Source organism: Oryza sativa, chromosome 11 (genome assembly GCF_034140825.1).
Source record: "Oryza sativa Japonica Group chromosome 11, ASM3414082v1".
Taxonomy (NCBI): Eukaryota; Viridiplantae; Streptophyta; class Magnoliopsida; order Poales; family Poaceae; genus Oryza; species Oryza sativa.
Window position 1 is genome coordinate 2,266,740 of NC_089045.1, and position 22,935 is coordinate 2,289,674.

Sequence of the window (22,935 nt, forward strand, 5' to 3'; positions counted from 1 at the left end):
TCTCCCTCTCTACTCTTGGCTCTTCCTCTTCTTCCTCTCGGCTCTCCCTTGTCCTTGCGCGGAACGGCAGCAGCGGCAGGCCACGGGCAGAGCGGAGGGGCGAGCGGAGCAGCGGCGACCTCGCCAAGGACGTCGCGCGCACCTCCGACACGAGAGGAGCGGCAGTGCGCTTGGGTCGGTGGCCGGTGGGAGGGCGAGATAAAAGCGGCGGCGCGCGGGGACCGTGGGGGGAGCGAGCAGTGCGCGACTGCTGGCGGGAGAGGGTTGGCGGCGCACACCAGTCGACGGGTGGGAGGGAGAGGAGCGGCGGCGGGAGGGTGGAAGAGGAGCGGCGGCTCACGGGCCTCTCCGCCCACCGCCCGCTGCCGCTCAATTTCGCCCCGCCGCCGCTCGGCTCCGCTTCCTCCCACCGCCCGCCGCCAGCCGCTCACCGTCCACCGCCGCCCGCCGCTCCATCTACCACCGGCTGCCGTGCTGCTTCGCTCCGTCGCTGCTCCGTCCGTCGCCCCTCAGCGCCGCCACTCGCCTTCTCTCCGTAGTGTGGGAGGGGAGAGAGGGGGGGATAGAGAGAAGAGGGAGGCTGATATGTGGGACCACATGGGCCCACCTTTTTTATTATTTTTTTGTAGCTAACATATGGGTCCCACAATTTTTATTATTTTTCCGGGATGAAATTGCCACGTAAGCACCACGTCATTGCCACATGGGACGAAGACCTAGTCAAAGGAGCCATGTAGGTGCCACGTAGATGCCACATCGGCCAAAACCGCCCTCTATACCGCCGAGGGAGCTCGTTTGCTCGGTTTCATAAGTTGGGGGACGGGTCGTACCCGGTTTTGCGGTTAAGGAACGAAAATCTCACTGACCGACAAATAGAGGGACCTAAAGTAAACTTATTCCTTTTGCTTCTTGTTATGGCCCTTGATAGGCTGAATTCCATGTATAATAGTACTTGCGTTTCATGTTATAAATTGTTTTTACTTTTTTTCTTTGTTATTTTTTTAAAAGCTCAATTAAATCGAGTGGACTTAAACTCAAACAAGCCTAATACAAGTCTATGGGATGCACATGCACCTAGGTTGCTTGTCTTATGGCATGTTACTTTGATGCTATTTTCAACCAAACCATTTTTTTTAAAAGTTATCAAAAAAAAGTCTACGTTTAGTTTGTTGTCAAATATGGTAAATACATAAGAAATCCTGCCAAAATTTTGACAATATTATCATCTTCCTAAAATTTTGGCATTGCCGAAATTTAATATGGTTTATTTTGGCTACAATCTAAACAGACCCCTAGATCCACGAACATGGGCTACAATTCTTGGTGGGTCAAATTCGCGCGATCTAGCCATGCTTTCTCGTTGCTTTCCACTCGCGATTCTCGTGCTCGCATAGGCTCGATCACCCATAGCCAGGCGCAGGGCGTTAGCTGCTTATTAGGCTCACTCGTCAAAGTGGACTTTTCCTTCCAGACTTGACTATCCTAACTGTGTTCTTGAAAAGGGAAAACAATCCTTAACTAAAGCAACACATCAGACTCTCGCATCCCTACTTATTCACATCACTCACAAGTCACAACTACCCCATACATGTTGTTGTGGGTCATGCACTACTCCCCTCCTGCATGCACTGTCGCAAGCTGCTGCACATACACACCTAGGTGCATGGTAAACATATTCTCACTCTTCTCTAACCAACCTTTTAATGAACTTTAAACTATTTTTCTTCATAAATTAATTATCTTTTTTGATATTTGATTGTACCTCTATATTTGTTACAATTAAATCTTTAAAACAAGATCTCCCATACTTATATTTCTAATAAAAATATATAATTATATTTCTAACTAGATATTCTTGTATAATACATGGCACATCAAGTTATAACTATTGAGACATCACGAAATATTTACTGAAACATCCAAATAACATCAAGTGCAACATTTGTGAATGAACTGGTGTAACATCACACAATACTTATTGAAACAATCAAATAATACCACGTGCAACATTTACACATATACTAGTGAAACATTAAAAAAAAACTTATTGAGACATCCAAACAACATCATTTGCATTTTTTTTTAAAAAAAAACATTGCAACATAACAATATAAAATATGCAACAATGTCGAATTTCTATGGTTGAAACATATATATATATATATATATATATATGTATATATATAATGTATGTATATATATGTATATATATATATATATGTATGTATATAATGTATGTATATATATGTATATATATATATATATATATATATATATATATATATATATATATATATATATATATATATATATATATATATATATATATATATATATATATATATATATATATATATATATATATATATATATATATATATATATATATATATATATATATATATAGAAAATAATCCTAAGTATAATAATTCTAGATTCATTACTACTAGTTTATGTCATATCCTATTTTAATTTGATTTATTTTAGGACGGATAAAGTAGGGGTGCTCACGGGATAAATGAAGATTGATATTCCTAAGCATAAATTATTCAACTGCACATGCCAATACTTGCATTTTGCTGCATAAAAATCATGTGCCCATAATTTGACAAGCATCCATAATAAGATTCAGATAACTTCCTTCGGTCATCCCGATAAAAAAATAAAATAAAATTAACAATCACAACCATAGTGCTTATCAAAACAAAAACAAAGGCCTATTTGAATAGCATGAATAGAAAAATAGAGGAAAAATAGAAGAATATGAAAAAGACATGATTCATAAAATAGATGATTAGAAAACATAGAAAAAACAAATGAATAACCGTTTGGTTGGACCGAAAGAAATACATATGAATTTGAAGAGGGATAAAGACTTAAAGAAAACTTTCTCAGGTTCTACATTATGTTAAATTTTCTATAAAACTTGCATGGAATGAAATATTACATAGGAATTACATAGGACTATATGATTCATTCCTTTAACTTTAAGGGCTATATAGAAAAAATCCTATAAAAATATAAATACTCCAAGATTCATATGATTTTCGTTCGAATCAAGGGGTCATCAGCAGTTGCAACACAAATTAGATCCAACTCGATTTAATAGTACGAGTACTTGACATGTACTCACTCCTCCTCTCCCCACCACGCCCGAATTTATTGCTACTCTACTACTCCTACGCGGCCAAACCGCACCACTAACCACAGCCGTTATGGCAAATGACTACTCCTACTCCTAGTAGACGCATCGCTTTCCAATCAAAAATCGCCGAACTAAAACAGAAAGCAAATACTCATCTCCCTCTCAAATCCTCCTCTTCCTCTTGGAGACCTCCACTTCGCCTTTAATGGCGGCCACGCACAACCTCCCGTCTCAGTGACGTCGCGCCCGTAGTCCCGTACGCTACCTCGCTGCTGCCAGGAAGCGAGGCGCGCTGGGTGGAGGAGCAGATCGAGATGGCGGTGGTGGTGGCGGCGGCGGCGGCGAAGCGGCTGGCGGGGCGGGTCACGAAGAGGCCGGTGCTGGAGAAGGCCAGGATGGCGGGGCTCGCCGTGGCGGTGGCCGCCGCCGCCGCGCTGGTGCTGCTCCTCTGCGCCGCCTCGCTCCGCTGCTCGGCGGCCGTCGGCCTCGCGCTGTCGGCGGCCCCCGGGAAGCTCTGGAGCGGCGGGGTCTCCATCGCGGCCGAGGCGGCGGCGGTGGAGGCGCGCGCCGAGGGGGAGGAGGAGGAGGAGTGCGACCTGTTCGACGGGGAGTGGGTGTGGAACGACAGCTACCCGCTCTACCACTCCACGGACTGCCCCTTCCTGGACGTCGGGTTCCGGTGCTCCGAGAACGGCCGCCCCGACGCGTCCTACTCCAAGTGGCGGTGGAGGCCGTCGCGCTGCGATCTCCCCAGGTTGGTCGGTTTGTTCGATTAAGTTCTTGCTTGTACGCTTCCGCTCGGTTGGATTTGGTGGGGGTTTGGGGGTTTAGATGAATCTACTCGATTGTCTACTTTAGCAATCTCGTGAAGGAGAAATCTAGACATCTCAAGCGAAATCTCTTGCTGCAATCCAAACATTCAGAATGGTGCATAAGCATTGTTGGTGGATCGAGTATGAATTTCGGATGCGCATTGTTTTCGAGTAATGGAGATATGAATCGTTGGCTAGTTTGGGTGACACCTAATTTGTTGGGCTTGGAGAAGTAAAGAACTCAAGATGGATAAACTTGGTTCAGTCTAGCACTCATACATGTAGCATTGTTGGTAGAATGATTGTTAATTTGCAGATGTAGTTCTGACTTTGGGCCCTTTTAGCAGGATACCTGGTGAGATTGGATCGGTGAGTGTGCATATTATAATCTGAACCCTTGTGAGCATTAGATTATTTGCACAGGAAATGAGGTTGACGACCACCGCACTTAGGAACTGTGCACCGCGATTGGAAACTCGATGCCTTATGCTCCCCACTGGGTTAGAAAACAATGTTATGCGCATGGTTAGGCCTCCGAGAGATAAATTAGTTAAACTAGTGTTGTTTAATTAGTAGTCTGTCTGTAGCTTTCATGGTGTTGCCATCTTTCACCTTTGTTTTGCCTTGATGGAAATGTGACCTCGTCTTGTTTGTTGTCAGAGTCCAGTGTTCTATATGTTCGGTTAAGCTGTCTTTCTTACAGAAAGGAAAAGTTGTCTCTTCTGTTTCAGAAAAGTATAGCTATTCTCAGATTGGGTTTCTGCCTTTTGCAGAAGAAAGAAAAAATACTGATTCTTGTTATCATCACTATCGGTAGCTTTTACATGTTGGAAAATTTGTTATCCTTCATAATTGCTTACTGTAACACATTAGACTGTATTACATACTATGGTAAACATATAAATATTTTTTATGAGAAAACAGTGGAACATCTGATTTTAACCCTTTTTTTTAAAATAAAAACTTTTGGGGCACCTTTGATTTCTCAATAAAACAGTCCATAAAGGAAAAAAAAGAAGATGATTGTGACCTTGTAATTTCATTTTCTTTTGAGCATGTAAATGATGCCTCACTGATGCTTGTAGATCAAGAAGTATTGTTATGAATAATTCACATATCCAATTAAGCATTACTGATATCATATTCTGATTTCACCATTATTTTCTTTGATTTCTTAGATTTGATGCCAGAAATATGCTGGAGAAGTTGAGAAACAAAAGAGTAGTATTTGTTGGTGATTCAATTGGGCGGAACCAGTGGGAATCTCTTCTTTGTATGCTCTCTGTTGCTGTTCCTGATAAGAGCTCCATCTTCGAAGTTAATGGGAATCCCATCACAAAACACATGGGTTTCTTAATTTTCAAGTTTAGAGACTACAATTGCACCGTGGAATATTACAGATCTCCTTTTATAGTCCTTCAAGGGCGTGCCCCACCTGGAGCTCCTGGGGTTGTTAAATATACAATTAGGGTAGATGCCATGGATTGGTTGTCTGACCGGGGCCAGTGGAGGGATGCTGATGTATTGATCCTTAACACTGGGCACTGGTGGAACTACGAGAAAACAATCAGAAGGTAAGCATTAATATCTAAACTATAGTTCTGTAGTTATGTTCTCTAATTCATATATGATGACTGATAGATGGTTCTGAGCAATTTGTTCTGCTTTTGAGCAAAATTTTAAGTTAACATAATTGCATATCTGTAATATACATGGCATAAGCCTTACACTCTTACTGTTATGTCTTGTATCAGTGGCACCTATTTTCAAGAAGGGGATGCAGTTAAAATGGACATGACTGTCGGAGATGCTTACAAAAGATCCATACAGACATTGTTTGGTTGGCTTCACAATGAGGTTAACTCAAGCAAGACCCATGTCATCTTCCGTACATATGCTCCTGTGCATTTCAGGTCCGTAAAACACAAACTCGACAGTGATGTGATTGTTCAACTATTTCCTTGCTCAAGCATTATTTGACAGTCTTGGGATATTGTTCTAAGAATATGATTTGGATACTTGCTTAAATTTTGTAGTCAGGTACCTTAGTGTCTGCTTTCACAATAATAGCAACATATGTGCATAGTTTCCATTGAAATGCTTGACTGAGTACCATATATAGTAAGACAATCAACAATAAACCATCGTCATGTTGACAAAGATGCTTTAAAAGCAGAACTATTCTGCAATCTCTTGGCCATTCACTTTTGGCTGGAAATTAGTGCTTTAGCTTCATGTTGATAATGTTTTTTTTGGATGCACAAACAACATGTGCTTCAAATGATCTGTCAAACTCAACTTTAGTAATCCATATTTTGTGCAGAGGTGGTGACTGGAAGACTGGAGGAAATTGTCATTTGGAAACTCATCCGGATGTGACACCAGTTAAATCATTGGAGCAATGGGCTGATTTTCTTAACCCCGTAAATGATGTACTAGGGAACAGCTTCAGGCCCAAGCTTCTCGGGTTGGATATACTGAACGTGACTCAGATGACGGCTCAACGGAAAGATGGGCACGTCTCAGTACACCTGAGTCCTTCAGGCCCTGTCCCTCTCTACAGGCAAGATTGCAGCCACTGGTGCTTGCCTGGAGTCCCTGATACCTGGAATGAGCTTGTCTACAACCTCTTGTTGAAAAGACAATCTATGATAGGTCAAAATGTACCTCTTGTTGGCACCAAAACACTGAAAGCTGGCTGGCGAAAGCTAAATAAGTACAACTTGACAATTTGAAGAGGGAAGTAAATCCAGCAGCTCATCAGGACAGAACAAAGCTTCATCCAGTGTCTTGGGTGATGCTGCTCCTCAGCTGATCCATTCACTTCCCAACGAGTAGGTAATAGTAGTTATCCTAGTGAGTGGACACATTTTTGGAACATTTTAGAGTTGGTTGGCAGGAAGCTGCACCGCTCTGCTCTGATCTGTAGTAGCTTAGCCTGTATTGCCAAGGTGATATGCTATCTTGGTATTTCATACAGAGAGGTTATGAGGTGAGCATAGCTAGCTAGGAGCTCCAGCAATGAATGATGTAAATATATAATTCTACTACAATCCGCGAGAAACGTGACTGTTTCGATTCAAGGGGAGCATTGTGAGTAGCTGTGACTGTTTCAGAGCATGTGCATTATTTCAGCTGCTGCCTCTGGATAGAACGCATAGTTGGCCAGTTGGGATCGTTTCTGCCCGATCTTACACGTTTGTCTGATGATGAATGGAGCCAGCACGTTTGTCTGTCACGGCACGCTGCCGTAGTGCTGCCCCATCTTGCCGGCATCCTGTCCCGGTTGACGCAATTCTGTAATTCACTGCAGCCGACTACCAAGTTTAGTTGTAGAGTTATGGATTTTGGTCTGCACTGTAAGATGGGCACTACTGGTTACTTCAGCTAACAAGTACTACTTGTGTATAGGCTGGGTTTAATATAAATCTATTATCTAAAAAACAAGTACTACTGGTTCTGGTCTGTTTTTATACTTGTTACTTCAGCTAACAAGAGATGTCTAGTTGTAGTGAAATATATATTCCCTCCACCTAAATTTTTCTTACTATTTTATTTTCCTATTTGTAATTTCTATGTATCCAAGACTTGAATGAAGAGAGTATATCTTTGTTTAGCAACAATGAATTAAGTTTATTTCGGAACCGACCAGCCATCCTCCAACAGTCCAACACCATTGCATGTATGCTGAGAATTTTGCTAAATATGGAGTATTAATCGGATGAGGTAGTTTCTTCTTGGTCTTAGTAATTAAAGAAATACGAAGAAGACTTTTAGATCAAGGTAGTATATTACATCAGTTGTTGGGAACTTAAGGTTCCTTCGAAGCACAATATTAAGAAAACAGAAAAAGGGGATAAATATAAGATTATGATAGAAATTTAATTACAAAACATATTATGATTATAAAGTACATAAATAATTATTTAATTGAACCGTGAAAAGAACAACAGAAATTGAATGAGGCTCGTAAGAAAGAGAAATTTTGCTATTTGTCACTCTTAAAATGACAATTAAGTATTTATCACTGAATCCACATATCATGAATATATAAGAATTCCACGAGTTATAAGTTACTCTCTCCATACTTATAAAGGAAGTCGTTTAGGACAATGTTTAAGTCAAACCTTGGGAATATAAATCATGAATAACACTTAAGTTGTTGAGTTTGAAAATATAAAAATTATATGAATAGATTTGTCTTGAAAAATACTTTCATAAAAGTATACATATATCACTTTTCAATAAATATTTTTATAGAAAAAAGAAGTCAAAGTTGTGTTTTGGAGACCGTGTCGCTGTTATAAACGACTTTACGAGTACGGAGGGATTACGAGTGATAAATTCTTAAGTGCAATAAGAATTTCTTCATGAAGTTGGACCAATAGCGTAGAGCTTGGCGTCATGGGGATTCCTTGATACGGCCGCGTCGAAAAGGGAAGCCCGCATCAAGCGGCGGCCGGACGGCGACGTCTCGCTGGCGGCTGCTGCTGCTGGAGTCTCTCGTGGTATTCTCAACTGTTTGACTTCTCAGTCTCATCTCCTCGAACCGTCCGCCTCGGAGCTCGGAAGCCCCCAAACCCAACCAAACCACCGTGCACGCGCGCGATGGCTGTGGTGGAGGAAGAAGAGGGCTCGCCGCCGGCACCCGCCGCCGCCGCCGATCCCGCCTCCTCTGGTGAGCCTCCCTTTTCTCTCGCCTGCCCCACTCTACCCCGTACCAGCCCCGCGTGGCTATTGCTCTGTGGATGTGCTTTGTTTCTGAATTTCGGTGTAGAATGTTCTTTTTCTTTTTGTTGGGATCCAAAAGGAAGGCGTATAGATTATGTGCTTGGATTAGTTTGAGCTCCCGAGCACGCAGGCAGAATTCAAATCGTTTTGCAGTTTCCACCTTGATACAAGTACCCCAAATGATGCTCAAATCAAATGCTAAATTGTACTGGTAGACCTAATAGTGAAATTAATTATGACATGGCATCCCTTTCTCCCTTTGTTTTGATGAATCCGGAGAAACAAGTTCAAGTATAAATCGATTTCTGAATTTGCTTCAACTGTATAGAACGATACAGTTGATTTCTGTATAGGTCTACAGGAACAATCAGTAACCATATGGATTATGTCTATTGTCCTTTTTTTCTCTGGCCTGCTTTAAAACAATTCACTTCCAACAGAAATCTGGAAAAGAAAACCCCTGCATGCCTGGAGGCTGGAGTCCTAAGAGGAGCTTAAATGGTTCGGCGTGCTACATGATAGTGGATACTAGACAGCGAAAAATGTAGCTCACGTTGTCCCTTTCCTTCTAATCAACAAACACGCACTATTGGAAACTGAACATTGGATATAGTACTTCGACCCTACATTACAACATGACCAGTATAGAACCAGAATTTGTATTAAAATAGGGAGTACTTTATTAAACATGCTTCAATTTCCCTTTGTTCTTAACCCGTATCCTGGTTTTTCAGGTTCAAGTGATAATGAGATAACTGTAGAGGAAGCTTCTTTTGTGCATACTGAACCTCCGCAAGATGGCTCTGTCCCACCTGTGGTTTCCTCTAATATGGAGGTCCTTCATGACAAAGTTAAAAAACAAGTCATCAAAGAAGGCCATGGCAAGAAACCATCAAAGTTCGCGACGTGCTTTTGTATGTCATAAATGGTTTGATCATTCCCTATATTTATCCTGGTGATTTATAGAATGAGGCTAATATATTCCACCTTCATTAGCATTTGTCTTATCATCACATTTCATCTCGTTGTTGTTTCTATGGAAGTTCCATAATAAGAGAACTTATTCTCTGTGTATCAGGGGCTCAGAACATACATTTGTAAAGTTACATGTACTAGGGGCTCAGTATTTATGCTCTGTTGTACTATCTCCTAGCTCTCTGTTTCTTTTTTGTACACTTCTTTTTAACTAAATTGCCAGTACTGGAACTTTCTGTGGAAAGAGCTTCTTATTCAGATACCAGAAATCATGAAATACTTAACAGTATTTTAGGATGAACAATTCGATGTACGCACAGCCTTCTCTAACACCACAGGCTTACTAATAACTAGTGTGGCACATAGCAGCACCAAACTCATAACAACTTAGAGCAAATGATATTTAAAACTAGTCATGCACTTGTGCTTTGCTATGAATCATCAGCTTTGAGCACTTCTTACCAAGTGGCACGTCCATCATTTGTATAAGCATGTCAACGTCTGTCTATTACAGATCAATCTTCCATTCTCAGACCATGTATATACTTATTCAGAAGGAGAGCATCTGCATAATGTTTGTTTCTGTTTTTTCTGTTACAGTGCACTATAGAGCTTGGGTTCAAGGCTCTCTGCATAAATTCGAGGATACTTGGCAAGAACAGCATCCCATTGAACTAGTAATTGGAAAAGGTGAAAATAATGATACTTCATTTTATCCCTAGTTCTTCTACACTGCATGCATGCCTTCTATAGATGATACACATCAAATAGCTTACTCTTATGCCATTCTGATCTTATAGTGCCACAAATAATCTATGATTCTAATAAGGGTTTTGAAAATCAGTTGATCGATCAGCAACTTTCAACTTGCTATTGATATTCTAGTTTTTTTTTTGGGTGTGTGTGTGTGTGTGTGAGGGCGATTGACAACTTGCAAGGACATAAAGACTAAATAGTTATATTTTTATTACTAATATATTTCCCCCCCTGTTTTCTGATGGTTCACTAAATATACAATACAGGTACAGGGTAACTATATAACTTTCCTACAAATATCTTTTGGACACTCTTGAGCATGTAGAGTATACCTGGGATTTATCAGTGATTATCACATATGGAATAAAAGCCTTTTTCTCTTTTTACCGACAGAGAAAAAACAAATGTCTGGTTTAGGCATTGGTGTTGGTAACATGAGAAGTGGGGAGCGTGCACTGTTGCATGTTGGCTGGGAGCTAGGCTATGGGAAAGAAGGGAGCTTTTCATTCCCAAATGTCCCTCCAATGGCAGATCTTTTATATGAAGTTGAACTTATTGGGTTTGATGATGTCAAAGAGGTAGGGAAACATCCTTCTTACCATCTCCACCCAACATAATGCTTATCCTTATTATTTCTGATAGTAATCTGAGACTATTGTTGGTTGGTTTCATTTTATTTATGGTTTTCAAGGTGATTTGGATGTTCTAAGGAACCTTACAAATTGTGTACAACTGCAGGGGAAAGCCCGAAGTGACATGACAGTAGAGGAAAGGATTGAAGCAGCGGACAGGAGGAAGATTGAGGGCAATGAGTATTTCAAAGAAAAGAAGTTTGAGGAGGCCATGCAGCAATATGAAATGGTTAGTTGTCCTTCTTCAACTGTTGTGAGATGATTCTCTAATCGTAATCCTCTAGCTCCTCCTCTTTACAGGCGATTGCATACATGGGAGATGACTTCATGTTTCAATTGTTCGGGAAATACAGAGATATGGCCTTGGCTGTGAAAAATCCATGTCATCTCAACATGGCCGCATGCCTAATCAAACTGAAGAGATTCGATGAAGCTATCGCACAGTGTAGTATTGTAAGTTTTTTTTGTTTGCATAAAGTTCAATCTATTAAAACTCATGCTGTCACACTCACACCAGTCGGTTTGTGTATAGCTTCAGATGAATTAGGATTTTGATTTGACTTTCAGACAATAAAGACATACAACATGATATTATTATGGTAACTAGACGCTTGGACCAAAAAGTGAAGAATATAGTGCAGTTGCCTATATTTTCCTCAACTTATTTTTGTAAGACAACCCTCACTAATTTCATGACGTAACTGACCTGGCAATTCATCAAGTGAAGAATTTTTCCCCCTTTTTCCGAAACCGAATAATTATTGACTGGATGATGAACTCATAATCCTATTCTTCAGGTGTTGGCAGAGGATGAAAACAATGTGAAAGCATTGTTCAGACGAGGAAAAGCAAGAGCTGAACTTGGTCAGACAGAATCAGCGAGGGAGGACTTCCTGAAAGCCAAGAAACATTCCCCAGAAGACAAGGAGATCCAGCGTGAGCTTCGGTCTCTCGCGGAACAGGATAAAGCTCTGTACCAAAAACAGAAGGAGCTGTACAAAGGCCTCTTTGGTCCAAGGCCCGAACCCAAACCGAAGGCGTCAAATTCCATCGTTCGCTTCTGGCAGTGGCTCGTGTCCTTGATTGGTTATCTCATAAAACTGTTCAAACCCAAGAATGAATGAATAGGAACGGATAGTGCAGAACTGACGATTTGACGACCAAAACATGGACTCATTGTACTGTAGGCTGGGAATTCTACTACAAGTAGTTGGGAGTGTTGAACTGCACGCAATCGGTGTCAAATTCTACAATCTCTCGGCATTTTTGTGCCTTCAGTCCTTCACTGCATTGTGACTTGAGCTTTGGGAGCTAAAAGTTCAGACATTTTTCCTATGAACAATACATTGCCTTTATGGTGTCAATGATTTGGTATGTTATGCGGTGCTGAATAGTTGAATGATTTGTTACGATTATTTTGATGGTATAAATGAATTAATTAAATATTATAAAGTTAAAAATAAATTGAAAACCACTTTTCTAAGGAAACTCATATATACAAAAAGTATTTTACGTAAATCGCAAAAAATTGATTATAAGTCAACGCTTATTAGAAAAAAAAAACTTACAAGTAATATTTTGGCTTAAAATCTAATTATGTAAAACAAACTACAATAAAAAAAAATAAAAATCACCTCTAAAACCAAGTTTTAATTCAAAGTTTAGCTACGGCTAATAAGCTGAAAGAACAAACGATAGAACCATATAAATTTGAGAAACATGCATATTCTTATTTCGACCTGGTTTAGTTCCCAACTTTTTCTTCAAACTTTTAACTTTTCCATCACATCAAAACTTTCCTACACACACAAACTTCTAACTTTTCCGTCACATCGTTCCAATTTCCATTAAACTTTCAATTTTGGTGTGTTTATTGCCAATGTTTGAAATAGCACATCTGTCTCTCAAAGTTGGCATTTCAACATTTCAGGTGCCAGCAATAGGCCAACCTAGCAAAGCCAATGAAAGAAATCAAAGAAATTATTTTCCTAAAAAAGGAAAATAAGAAAAAAAAACACATTCTCTTTGCTGGCGCTGACGATGGAATACAGCTTGGCAATGGCAACTTGATCAACGGCTCCACCATCGAGCCTCCCTCTTGCTTTCCGTCCTCTTCTCCTCCAACCGCCCACCATCTCATCTCTCGCACGCACGCACGCACCCGCCATTGCTGATTGCACCTCCCCCCAACCCCACCTCCCCGATGGACGCCGTCGCGTTCCCGCCGCCGCCCGCCCCGTTCCTCGACGACGACCTCGATTTCGGCGACTTCGCCTTCGCCGATCCCCAGCCCGCCGCCGCCGCCGCCTTCGACGCCTTCGGCGCCTACGACGACGACTGGGGTGACTTCGTCGACAGCCGCCTCGGATCCAATCCGGATGGTGGCTCGTCGGCGGCGGCCCCGGCGGAGAAGCCGCCCTCCTGGGAGAAGCCGCGGGGCCCGCTCCCCCTCTCCCTGTTCGGCGCCGACGAGGACGAGGAGGAGGAGGAGGGACCGGCCGAGCTGCCGCCGACGGCTGCGGATCAGCGGGGAGCGTCGCACGCGTCCTCCAATGGATCGAAGCCGGCTGATCTCAAGGACCTCATCGCCGGCCTCTATGGATCTCACCCGCAACCCTCCTCCACCGACGCCGCGGAGGTGGGTACACAGGAGGGGTCAGCGGTAGCGGCGGCGGAGGAGGAGGAGGAGGATGGTGACGGATTCGAAGATGATGGCTGGGAATTCAAGGCCGCGGCGCCTTCTTCTTCGTCGGATGCTGTACAGGATGGCGGCAGACAAGCCCATGGGGATCTTACTCAGGTGAGCCTTTCTTACTGTTGATGATGCTAACCTTGTGACCTTAACTACCTTTCAGAAATTTGATGGGATGTATGGCCGACCAACCATGTAGTGACAATCATGAATCATCACGGTCTGAAAATAACATATCGGTTGGTTTATTGTGATGTTGCACTCACAACAAACCTGATGAATGCAACTCGTTTTCAGCTCATGGGGATCCATCCAATGGCAATTGTCGGTGGAAGGCAAAATAGGTGGAAACTGTTAAAATGAGACAATTCATCAATTGCAAATAATCCCACTTCAGAAAATTTTGGAGCTAACCTTCGATGAAATTGTCGTTACGACCTGCCTCACGAAATTAAATCAATAAATCATGTGATTGTATTCTTCAAGTTGAACAGTCAAGCTGCCTAGAAGGATTTTTATTGCCTATTACAATCTGTATACATAGTATAAAATTCTGACTTACGGAGTAGTAAATTTAACAGCACACAGACATTGTTATAAGAATTCCCTAGTCCCTGCTAAACAAAGGATGAATTTTATCCTTATATATCTTTTGATTAAAAAAAAATTTCTGAAATTCTAGCATTAGAAATCCTGTTATGACCTCTTTCTAGTTTTTTTTTCTGTATTAGGTCTTGATATGTCTATGGCCTTCTCCACTGATTGGTCTGAATCTTTTTATTTTGTCAGGATGTACCAAAGTCAATGAGCAGCGACCAGGAGGGCTGGTCATTATTTACTAGTGTTAGCGAAAATTTGAACAATGTTCAAACTACAGATCATGTTGGAACTCGTGAGTCCGCTGGACAAAGTGTGAAGGCCTTTAGTTATTTTCCACCCAATAATGCAGCCATACTCGACCTGTACAAAGAAAGTGAACCGATTGATGCTGTCCACATTATGCAATGTTCTTCAGAAAGTGTGCAAAGCTCTTCTGATATGTTCTCTAATACTGAAATGGTGAGTATTCATGGTATTTCGGCTCCACATTCACCCCCTTTTTCCCCATGTGATACAGACTAATGATCAGTGATCAGAACTCTTCATTTGGAACAGATGAAAACCATTCAATTAAATCAGCAAGTGATAGGATTTTGATTGATTTCTACCATAAGCTGAGAGAAGAATCATTGACGGTAATATCCCAGTACAAGAAGGATCTTAAGGTCAGTCACTACTGATTATATTCTGATAAATCATTTGGTTATCTTCCGTTCATAATTTTGTAATTGATACGGATTCAGGAAAGCCAGAAGAATTCTATGCTTTCTGATGAAAAGAATGAAGTGATGACAGAAACTGAAAGGGAGATTCAGGTGTGCTCCGCTTAATGTTTTGCTATAAATTATTTTATTCTTGTATGTTTATCAAAGCATGACTTTTTCACAACTTGCTTGTGTATTGTTATATTGATGTGCATGCAATGCACTTTTGATCCCGACAAATTTATTTAATGTTGTGAGACATTGAGTTTGTTTCTAGGATCAACTCAAGTACTTGATATTATTGTTCAGTGCAAAACATGAATTAAACATAATATTTTGTTTAATCATTTTCCATAATCTCCAGGAAATTTGCAAGGAATTACAAGATTCTTCACTTGCGAAAGGTTTTTGCAAAGATGAACATCCTTCAAAGGATGTTTGCATTTCTGAGCTGCTTAACAGTGCCAAAGAGGATCATTTGAAGGATTTTGATAAAGAATACCATTTAACAGAAATAATAGCAATGGTAAGCATCCTTATCTAGGAAATATAATTTTTGTCTCATTGTCTATAGACTCTATACACCTTATTGTCTTTAGGCATTTATATATCCTGCTTTTTGACAAAAAAGAAAAAATGTTTTTTTTATTACACTGTCAAATCTTGTAATTTATATCAAGTTACTTTAGATCAGTACACTTGTTTTCTTAAATTCTTTGGCGGATAGTCTTCAGTAGTCACATGCACATTTTCTTTTGTAGATGATAAACATAATTAAATGTGAAAATGATATTGTGCTTTTCTATAAGCTGCATTGAACTTGCCTCCAAAGTGATATATAGATTGTACCAGGCAAAGTGATTCATAGATGACATGTCATTTTGCTTGATTTCAGTATACGTATGTGCACTTAATGTTTCTGTTTGCCATTACCTTCTGCCCTTGTTTCCATGAGTCATGACATGATCTTGATTGGGTTATTGAAATTTCTTGATATGATACTCAACGTAGGCACTGGAAGACATGAGTTCAGCTGTTAAACTCTATAAGCACAGCGTGTCAATCCTTCGTACCTTGGAAATAGCATCCAAAGAGGAGCAATGTGATTATGTCAGTGCATGGTACAGTATGCTTCTGTCCTGTGCCCAAGAATTGCAGCATGGTGCGATGATTTGGCAGGAATCTTGTCATGCAAATGTTGGCGAAACAGTAATTTCTCAAGGTGGGACTCTGAATAATGAGCAGAGCTGTATAATTTGTTTTTTCGGTAATCATTTGCTTGCAGAAAGATGATCAACTAACATGCCTTCTGTTGGTTGCACAGGTGCTCATTACTTTATTGCTCTTGGGGAGATCTACAGAGTTGCACAGATCTTACATATATCCATGCTATCTTTCAAGCCTTGGGTTCTTGCAGATCCTGGAATGTTGAGTAAAATGTTGGTTTGTTGGAACAGCTGCGTTAATTCATGGACTAGTGGTTTAGGAATGGCTCTTACAATGGTTGTCGACAGCAAGAACTTACATGCACCTGTTGCTAAAGTTCTTCTCGAGTCTATCATCAATATTAATGACATTGAGGTGCCCAATCTTCAAAGCTTCCTTCCCAGTGACAAGATGGCATGTAAACTTACCCTCTTGCCCACTAGTCTTGTACCTGGTAAATACTTATCCTGCAGTTACCTCTTCCCCGCAAAGGACTTTTCAACTATGGGATGCTTCTATCAACCAACTAATAATTATTTTCTTCACCTGATGTAGGAATGGAGGTCATCATTTGGGATGCCGATCACTACTTTGTTAAAGTTGCAAATCTGTGGGCTAATCAGATATCTTCTGACCCTCCCCAGTTTTCAGTCTCTCGTGTTGCTTAAATTAGCAAGGAAATCAACAATTGTCCATCAAGCAACCTGTCAATGACGTGGGAACGGGATTGCCCCTTTTAAGAGAAAACTTGACTACTTATGATAGGACCATCGGAAGCTAAAGATTCTCCTGCACAACTGCTTCTGGAAGGTTAACAGTATTGGTCAATGATCATTCTTTTGTGCAAGTAGCATTTTGCACCATTTTTTACGTAGTGCTTGGCAACAGCACTAGTATGGGAAGCCAAAATGTTCCTTTAGCTACACATTCTGTTTAGACTGGACTGAAGTACAGCACATTGAAGTGTACAAACTGCGAAATCCAATGGGTGCATGCAATGCAGTAATAGACGTGTATAGATTGTAAGCTTAAATAATCGGTATAGAGGAGGGAGAGATGAGGCTGTATTGAGCTGATTACAAGCTATATAAATCAGCTGTTTGTTGTGACCTTTTCAGCAACGTCAGGTTTGTTCAGACATCATAGCCCATTTCAGCAAATGAGATCTGCAAATGATGTGGAATGTGTATGATTCTAGCTGACCCCAGTTGCTTTGTAATAAGTTAGTAAACCTGGAAGTCGCCGACCACAACAGGTTATCTGTTTTTGCTGTTTTAACATAGTTATTTTCTGTTTAAGTTCTTGTGTGGAAAACATGCCTGAATAGCAAGGAAGATTACATTGCAACCAAAATTAGCAGTTATTTTCTCTCAAGTTCTTGTGTGGAAAACATGCCTGAATAGCAAGGGAGATTACATTTCAACCAAAATTAGATCTGCGAATTTGATTGGAGCATTGAGATCTTCAACCATGTCATGTCCCTTAACCCTTGCTATATCACATGATCACATTTTTCTAGGGAACACGCAAATCACATCAGCACATTGACAAAGGTGGAACGAACATCAAAAGACCAAAGGGTACAGTACCGATTTCATTATTCCATTTGCCCATCGAAGTGATATGATGCATTGAAATCTGATAACTTACATAACTAAAACGTAGTTGTTTCAAATAGTAAGGCAAATCCTATGATTACACCATAGGAAAAACTGCTCATTGGAAAGCCTATATAGGAATTATACATATAGCCAAGAAGCATCGTTTTTGGCCTAGTCAAAATCTGGCAAACCATGACTTGCCGTAGTATCATCAACAAGCACAAGCTGGTCGTCTAATCGTCCAGCTCAATGATCTTCACAACCGAGGAATCACCCACTTTCTGGCAGACAACAACGCGATCATGCGACTTGATCACACCGGAAGCTTTGCCATGGTCAAGAGCAACCTTCAAAACTGACTCATTGGTAGCGCTGGTCGATTCAGCCTGCAGGACAAGGTGAAAGATCAACAAGGGTCCTAGCAAATCGTTTGGAACTTAACTGCATATACCGCTATTGCTTTCAAACATTTGTGGTAGATAACATTTCAATAACAGTGGGACATGATGCAAGCAATAAGACTAGCATGTTATGTTTAATGCTATATATCTAATAGGCATTGATATGTATTAGAAATCTGCAAGAGTTCATTCCTCCCCCATGATAAAAGGCCGTGTGTTGTTTAATTGAAAAAGAATCCACCAAGTGTGTTTTGCACAAATATTTTGCAATAGTACTTACTGGATGGCGAGGATCAGCAAGCATCGGAAAGAGACCTCTAACTATGAGTGATTGTCTTGCCTGAAAGAAAAGCATACGAGAAATATGAGATACAATAGTCAGGCATAAACCAGATAACAGAAAGCATGTTACATGAAAAAAATCAGAAAAAAGATCATAAACATAGAAGGGAAGGACTGATTACATACTTCAAATGCGCCAGTGAAACTCCACCTCAGTTGGTTTGTTTTCAGACGAGGAATGACAACAGATAGAACAGGCATGGTGGGCCTGTACTTGGCAATTAGTCTGCAGACATTACAGATACCAGATGAAATATGAAATTAGTTTTGATTAAACTACACCATTATCCTGTTTATATTCACATCTTTCTACCTTGCAGCGCGTCCAGATGATGTGAAGCAAATAATGACAGAAGCCTTCACTTTGATAGCAGCTCGCACCTGCAAAATAGGCAAGAAACAATTTCAGACTAAGAAACCCTTGTTTCATATAAAGACTTTGTGAAGCAAAAAACAATGGAATAGTCAAAAATATTTTATATGTGCACAATAAACGTTAAGAAATTTTGGGAACAAGAGAAGAAACACACCGCAGAAGAAGCGATAGACTCCAAGTGGGTCATGGGCTCCCCAACATATTTCACAGTCCGCTTGAAGTATAAATCTTGGTTGAATACCTTCTCTGCCTGTGAAACAATGGACAAACAAATATGACTAAATCATGTTACTAACAGACTGATATAGACAGAAAAACAAGAAGTGAATTTTCATTGTACTTGTTGAAAATTGTAAAGAAAAAACATAAAAGTAGAAAGAAAATTCACCTCAGCGCAAATTTTGCCCACAATTGAGATAGTCTCAACTGGGTACAGACCACGGAGAGTCTCAGCACCAAGGAGAATGGCATCACTCCCTGAACAAAAAATATATGGTTCAGATTTTTCAGAAGGCAATTAACATCATCAACAACTCAAACAACTCACCGTCAAGTACAGCATTTGCCACATCAGTAGCCTCCGCACGAGTAGGCCTGAGGTTGTCAGTCATACTGTCCACAACACGAGTAACAACAGCAGGCTTTCCAGCCATGTTGCACTTGTGCAGAGCAGACTTTTGAAACAAAAACACCTACAGTACCAGAAGTTAAAGATCAGTAAGCAAATTACATATCAAATTGAAAACAGAGCAATTCTTGCTAAAGAACTTGAGGACTCTGCCACTAAAAGCTTCATAGCCAAATAAAAAGAAGCAGAGTATGTAGGACTATTAATTAATCAATGCCCTCTGAACTGCTAAAATAAGTCAAAAATAAGATACTAACCTTTTCAGGTGGAAGATCAATTCCAAGGTTTCCTCTTGACAGAATGATACCATCCGCCTCTTGCAGGATTTCATCAAAATGATTCAAACCCTGCAAATAATTAAAGAGTTGATAGGTGGTAGAACAAATCAAAGTTGGCTAAGAAATATATAAAGAGTATGTTGCAAATACCTCAACATTCTCAATTTTGGCAAAAATCTGAGTTTGGCTAAGGTCGCCTAACTTTGAGAGGAACTCACGTGCCTGTAATGTAAGGAGAAATTCCAGCACTGTTTAGAATTTCTTCCCAAATACCAAATGAAGAGGTAGAGGAGAGTATATATTGGAATATAGACATGCAATATTTTCACTGTACAGTAGACTTGCAAAACTTTCAAGCACAACGGGCAAACAGGAAATATGAGGAAAATGCATCTCTATCCATACTGTAATTAGTCACTAACCTGTCGCACATCTTCCGCGTGTCTTGTATAAGACAGAGAGAGGAAGTCAATCTTGTTTGGAGCTCCCCATCTTCTGATAACCTGGAATCAGTGCATACTCTTAAGCTTTAATACCACTACTACAGATGGTTTGAGTGAGGGAATCAAACTTCAGAAATAATAATAGTTTTACTAGAAATATTCATATTGCTACAGTTAGCTAAGAGATAAGATCGATCCTTACCTCCTTGTCCTCATCAGACAGTGTAGGTAAGTCGATATGAATCTGAGAACAATGCAGGGTGAACAGTGAACCAGCCAGAGTAGCCGAATTTTTTATCACACAAACCACATCATCTCCTTTAACTTCAGAAACCTATATCAAGCAGAATGGAGATTAGGTATCAGAAAATGTAGACAGCAAGCACATCCTACTAACAAGGACGTAACACATTACACATCACAAACACAGAACACCAGTTTTAGCATGCTGAAGATTTTTACCTCTAACCAAACTGAAGTAGTCTCACTGCCAGTGAACAAGTATTGCCCCACAAAAATTGTAGCACCTGGTTTCAGAGCCTGCAAAGGACAAAAAGAGTCAATTTTTTTCACATAGCAGATGCTACAAATTGCGGTGACGTAATGGTAACATACAAAATTTCTCTAGGAAACAGTCAAGGACCGATCTGATTGCAACAAAAGTAAAAACAATCATAATATTTCATATAAATAACACTGAACTACTGAAGGTATACCTTAGCAAGCCCGGAGAAGTTGATGGGCAGCAATTCGGAGGAGGCCTCCTGCCCCTGGTCAGGGGTGAGAACAACAGTGCCATTCGCTTCAAGGGAGATTGCAGCCTCACTCTTGTTCACCACCTGCAACTCCGGGCCGACAGTGTCGAGCATGACCTGCGCAACAACGAGAGGACTCCCAAATGTTAGTAGACAGCAAGACTAACTAGTAGATCATGAATGAATTGTCAGGAGAACTCACAGCACAGAGCTTCTTGGTGGACTTGATGGCGAGCTTGAGGTTTTCGAGGGTTTCCTGGTGGTACTCAGCGTCTCCCCACGAGAAATCGAACCTGGCAACTGCAATTTCCGCCACACACGAAGAAAGGATTAGATTAGAACAGTGCGCAATGGGTGGAGGTAAGAGGAGATCGAAGCTGGCTGATCCGTTACCCGACATGCCGGCCTTGAGGCAGGAGGAGATGGTGTCGACGGCGCGCGACTTGGGACCCAGCGTCCCCACGATCTTGGTCATCGCCGGGAAAAAGCTCTTGGAGGCGAAATTAATTAAGCGAGTTAGGGTTCCATTCAATCCAATTCCAACCAGAACCAAAACCAGCAAAAATCTGAGGCGAAATCATCGAAGGCGAGGAGGAGGAGGAGGTCTTACCGGCTTGGATGGCTCCAGGATGGATGCCATCCTGATGGGCTCCTCCAGCAGCAGATTCGTCGAATGCATCTTGCCCCTGTTCGCTTCGCTCCTCGGATCAGATCGGGAGGTAGACGACGAGCGTCAGCGGCTGCTCGATCTCCTCCTCCTCCTTCTTCTTCTCCAAGGAATCAATCAATCAATCGAGGCAGCGAGGCGTGTGGGTTGTGTGTTCCTAGCTTTCACCTCTGGAATCCAATACAATAACGAAGACGCCTTTTTATTTGGGAGAAGAAAAAAACGTGGAATCGCAGCATATGCCTTGCCTGCCTCCAGCAACACAGTTAATCCGCGATGCGAAACGGTGGATGCTGACATCCGCGGGTTTGGACCGGTCCCCTCCACCACCACCACCGGTTTCGGCCGCACCAGGGAATGATGGCGTTTGGATCTACTCGCTCGGTTCAAAAACATCTTCACTTTGGTTTTTATATCTAACGTTTAACCACTAGACTTATTTAAATATTTTATAAAAAATATTTAAAAAACATAATTTATACATAAAGTAATTATTCGTATTTTATTGTCTAATGGCAACAAAATACTTATCATAAATAATTTTTAAATAAGAAAAAGGTCAAACGTTGTATATAAATTCCTACGAATGAACTTATTTTTAAACGGAGGGTGTATAGTAGATCTTTTTTTTTTTAAATTTCAAAAAAACTATAACTATAGTGCAAAACTATCAGTTTGCAGCAATATTAATAACCTATTTTCGGTTTGTTGCAATGATATTATACAAAATTATTACAAAACTATACTTTTACGTGGCCCAAGCTTACTGTTATCACCTACACATACTACGCAAAGTTACAGTTTTATGATGATTTCCTACGGTATAATTACAACAAACTGAAATATGATGCTAATGTTGCAGCAAACTAATAGTTTTCTCACTATAATTACAGTTTTTCTAAAATTTACTTTTTTTTTCTCAGTTATTTGTAAGTAATTATTACATTTGAGTTTATAATATTAGAGACATTTTTTATTACATGGTAAACGCATACGCACACACATCACTACCCGGATAACACCATACTTACATTCTATAAAGAAGCCCCCTAATTCATGCTTAAAAGACGAAAATCAACAATACATTCTTTGATCTCACTAAATTTATAGGACAATTATAGTAACGAGAATTCTAATCGAGATTATAAAAACCAAGGGACAAATATATTAAAATTAGATAAATCAGAAGAC

At 40.6% G+C, this 22,935-nt stretch overlaps 4 protein-coding genes across 4 annotated transcripts; 3 read left to right on the top strand and 1 right to left on the bottom strand.

Moving 5' to 3' along the window:
* The first annotated feature begins 3,270 nt into the window (after positions 1-3,270).
* On the top strand, positions 3,271-7,057 carry LOC4349771 (protein trichome birefringence-like 10). Its single transcript, XM_015761346.3, has 4 exons — positions 3,271-3,899; positions 5,136-5,531; positions 5,712-5,870; positions 6,281-7,057. Exons 1-4 carry the CDS (start codon positions 3,460-3,462, stop codon positions 6,690-6,692), a joined length of 1,407 nt encoding a protein of 468 aa, XP_015616832.1. The 5' UTR covers positions 3,271-3,459; the 3' UTR covers positions 6,693-7,057.
* Positions 7,058-8,327: 1,270 nt separating this feature from the next.
* Positions 8,328-12,415, top strand: LOC4349772 (peptidyl-prolyl cis-trans isomerase FKBP42). The gene is made up of 7 exons (XM_015761347.3): positions 8,328-8,635; positions 9,423-9,602; positions 10,264-10,353; positions 10,813-10,997; positions 11,158-11,280; positions 11,352-11,504; positions 11,849-12,415. Exons 1-7 carry the CDS (start codon positions 8,566-8,568, stop codon positions 12,173-12,175), a joined length of 1,128 nt encoding a protein of 375 aa, XP_015616833.1. The 5' UTR covers positions 8,328-8,565; the 3' UTR covers positions 12,176-12,415.
* A 736-nt stretch (positions 12,416-13,151) lies between these two features.
* LOC4349773 (uncharacterized) lies at positions 13,152-17,551 on the top strand. Its single transcript, XM_015761344.3, has 8 exons — positions 13,152-13,851; positions 14,533-14,802; positions 14,880-15,008; positions 15,087-15,158; positions 15,412-15,573; positions 16,059-16,269; positions 16,372-16,707; positions 16,809-17,551. Exons 1-8 carry the CDS (start codon positions 13,255-13,257, stop codon positions 16,919-16,921), a joined length of 1,890 nt encoding a protein of 629 aa, XP_015616830.1. The 5' UTR covers positions 13,152-13,254; the 3' UTR covers positions 16,922-17,551.
* A 181-nt stretch (positions 17,552-17,732) lies between these two features.
* LOC4349774 (pyruvate kinase 1, cytosolic-like) lies at positions 17,733-21,985 on the bottom strand. The gene is made up of 16 exons (NM_001404445.1): positions 21,688-21,985; positions 21,471-21,567; positions 21,280-21,377; positions 21,039-21,194; positions 20,785-20,862; positions 20,525-20,656; positions 20,302-20,382; positions 20,030-20,101; positions 19,859-19,948; positions 19,521-19,665; positions 19,362-19,450; positions 19,128-19,223; positions 18,911-18,978; positions 18,724-18,823; positions 18,536-18,595; positions 17,733-18,240 (listed from the first exon to the last, which is right to left on the bottom strand). The coding sequence occupies exons 1-16, from the start codon at positions 21,754-21,756 to the stop codon at positions 18,088-18,090; spliced, it is 1,584 nt and encodes a 527-aa protein (NP_001391374.1). The 5' UTR covers positions 21,757-21,985; the 3' UTR covers positions 17,733-18,087.
* Between the last annotated feature and the right edge of the window lie 950 nt (positions 21,986-22,935).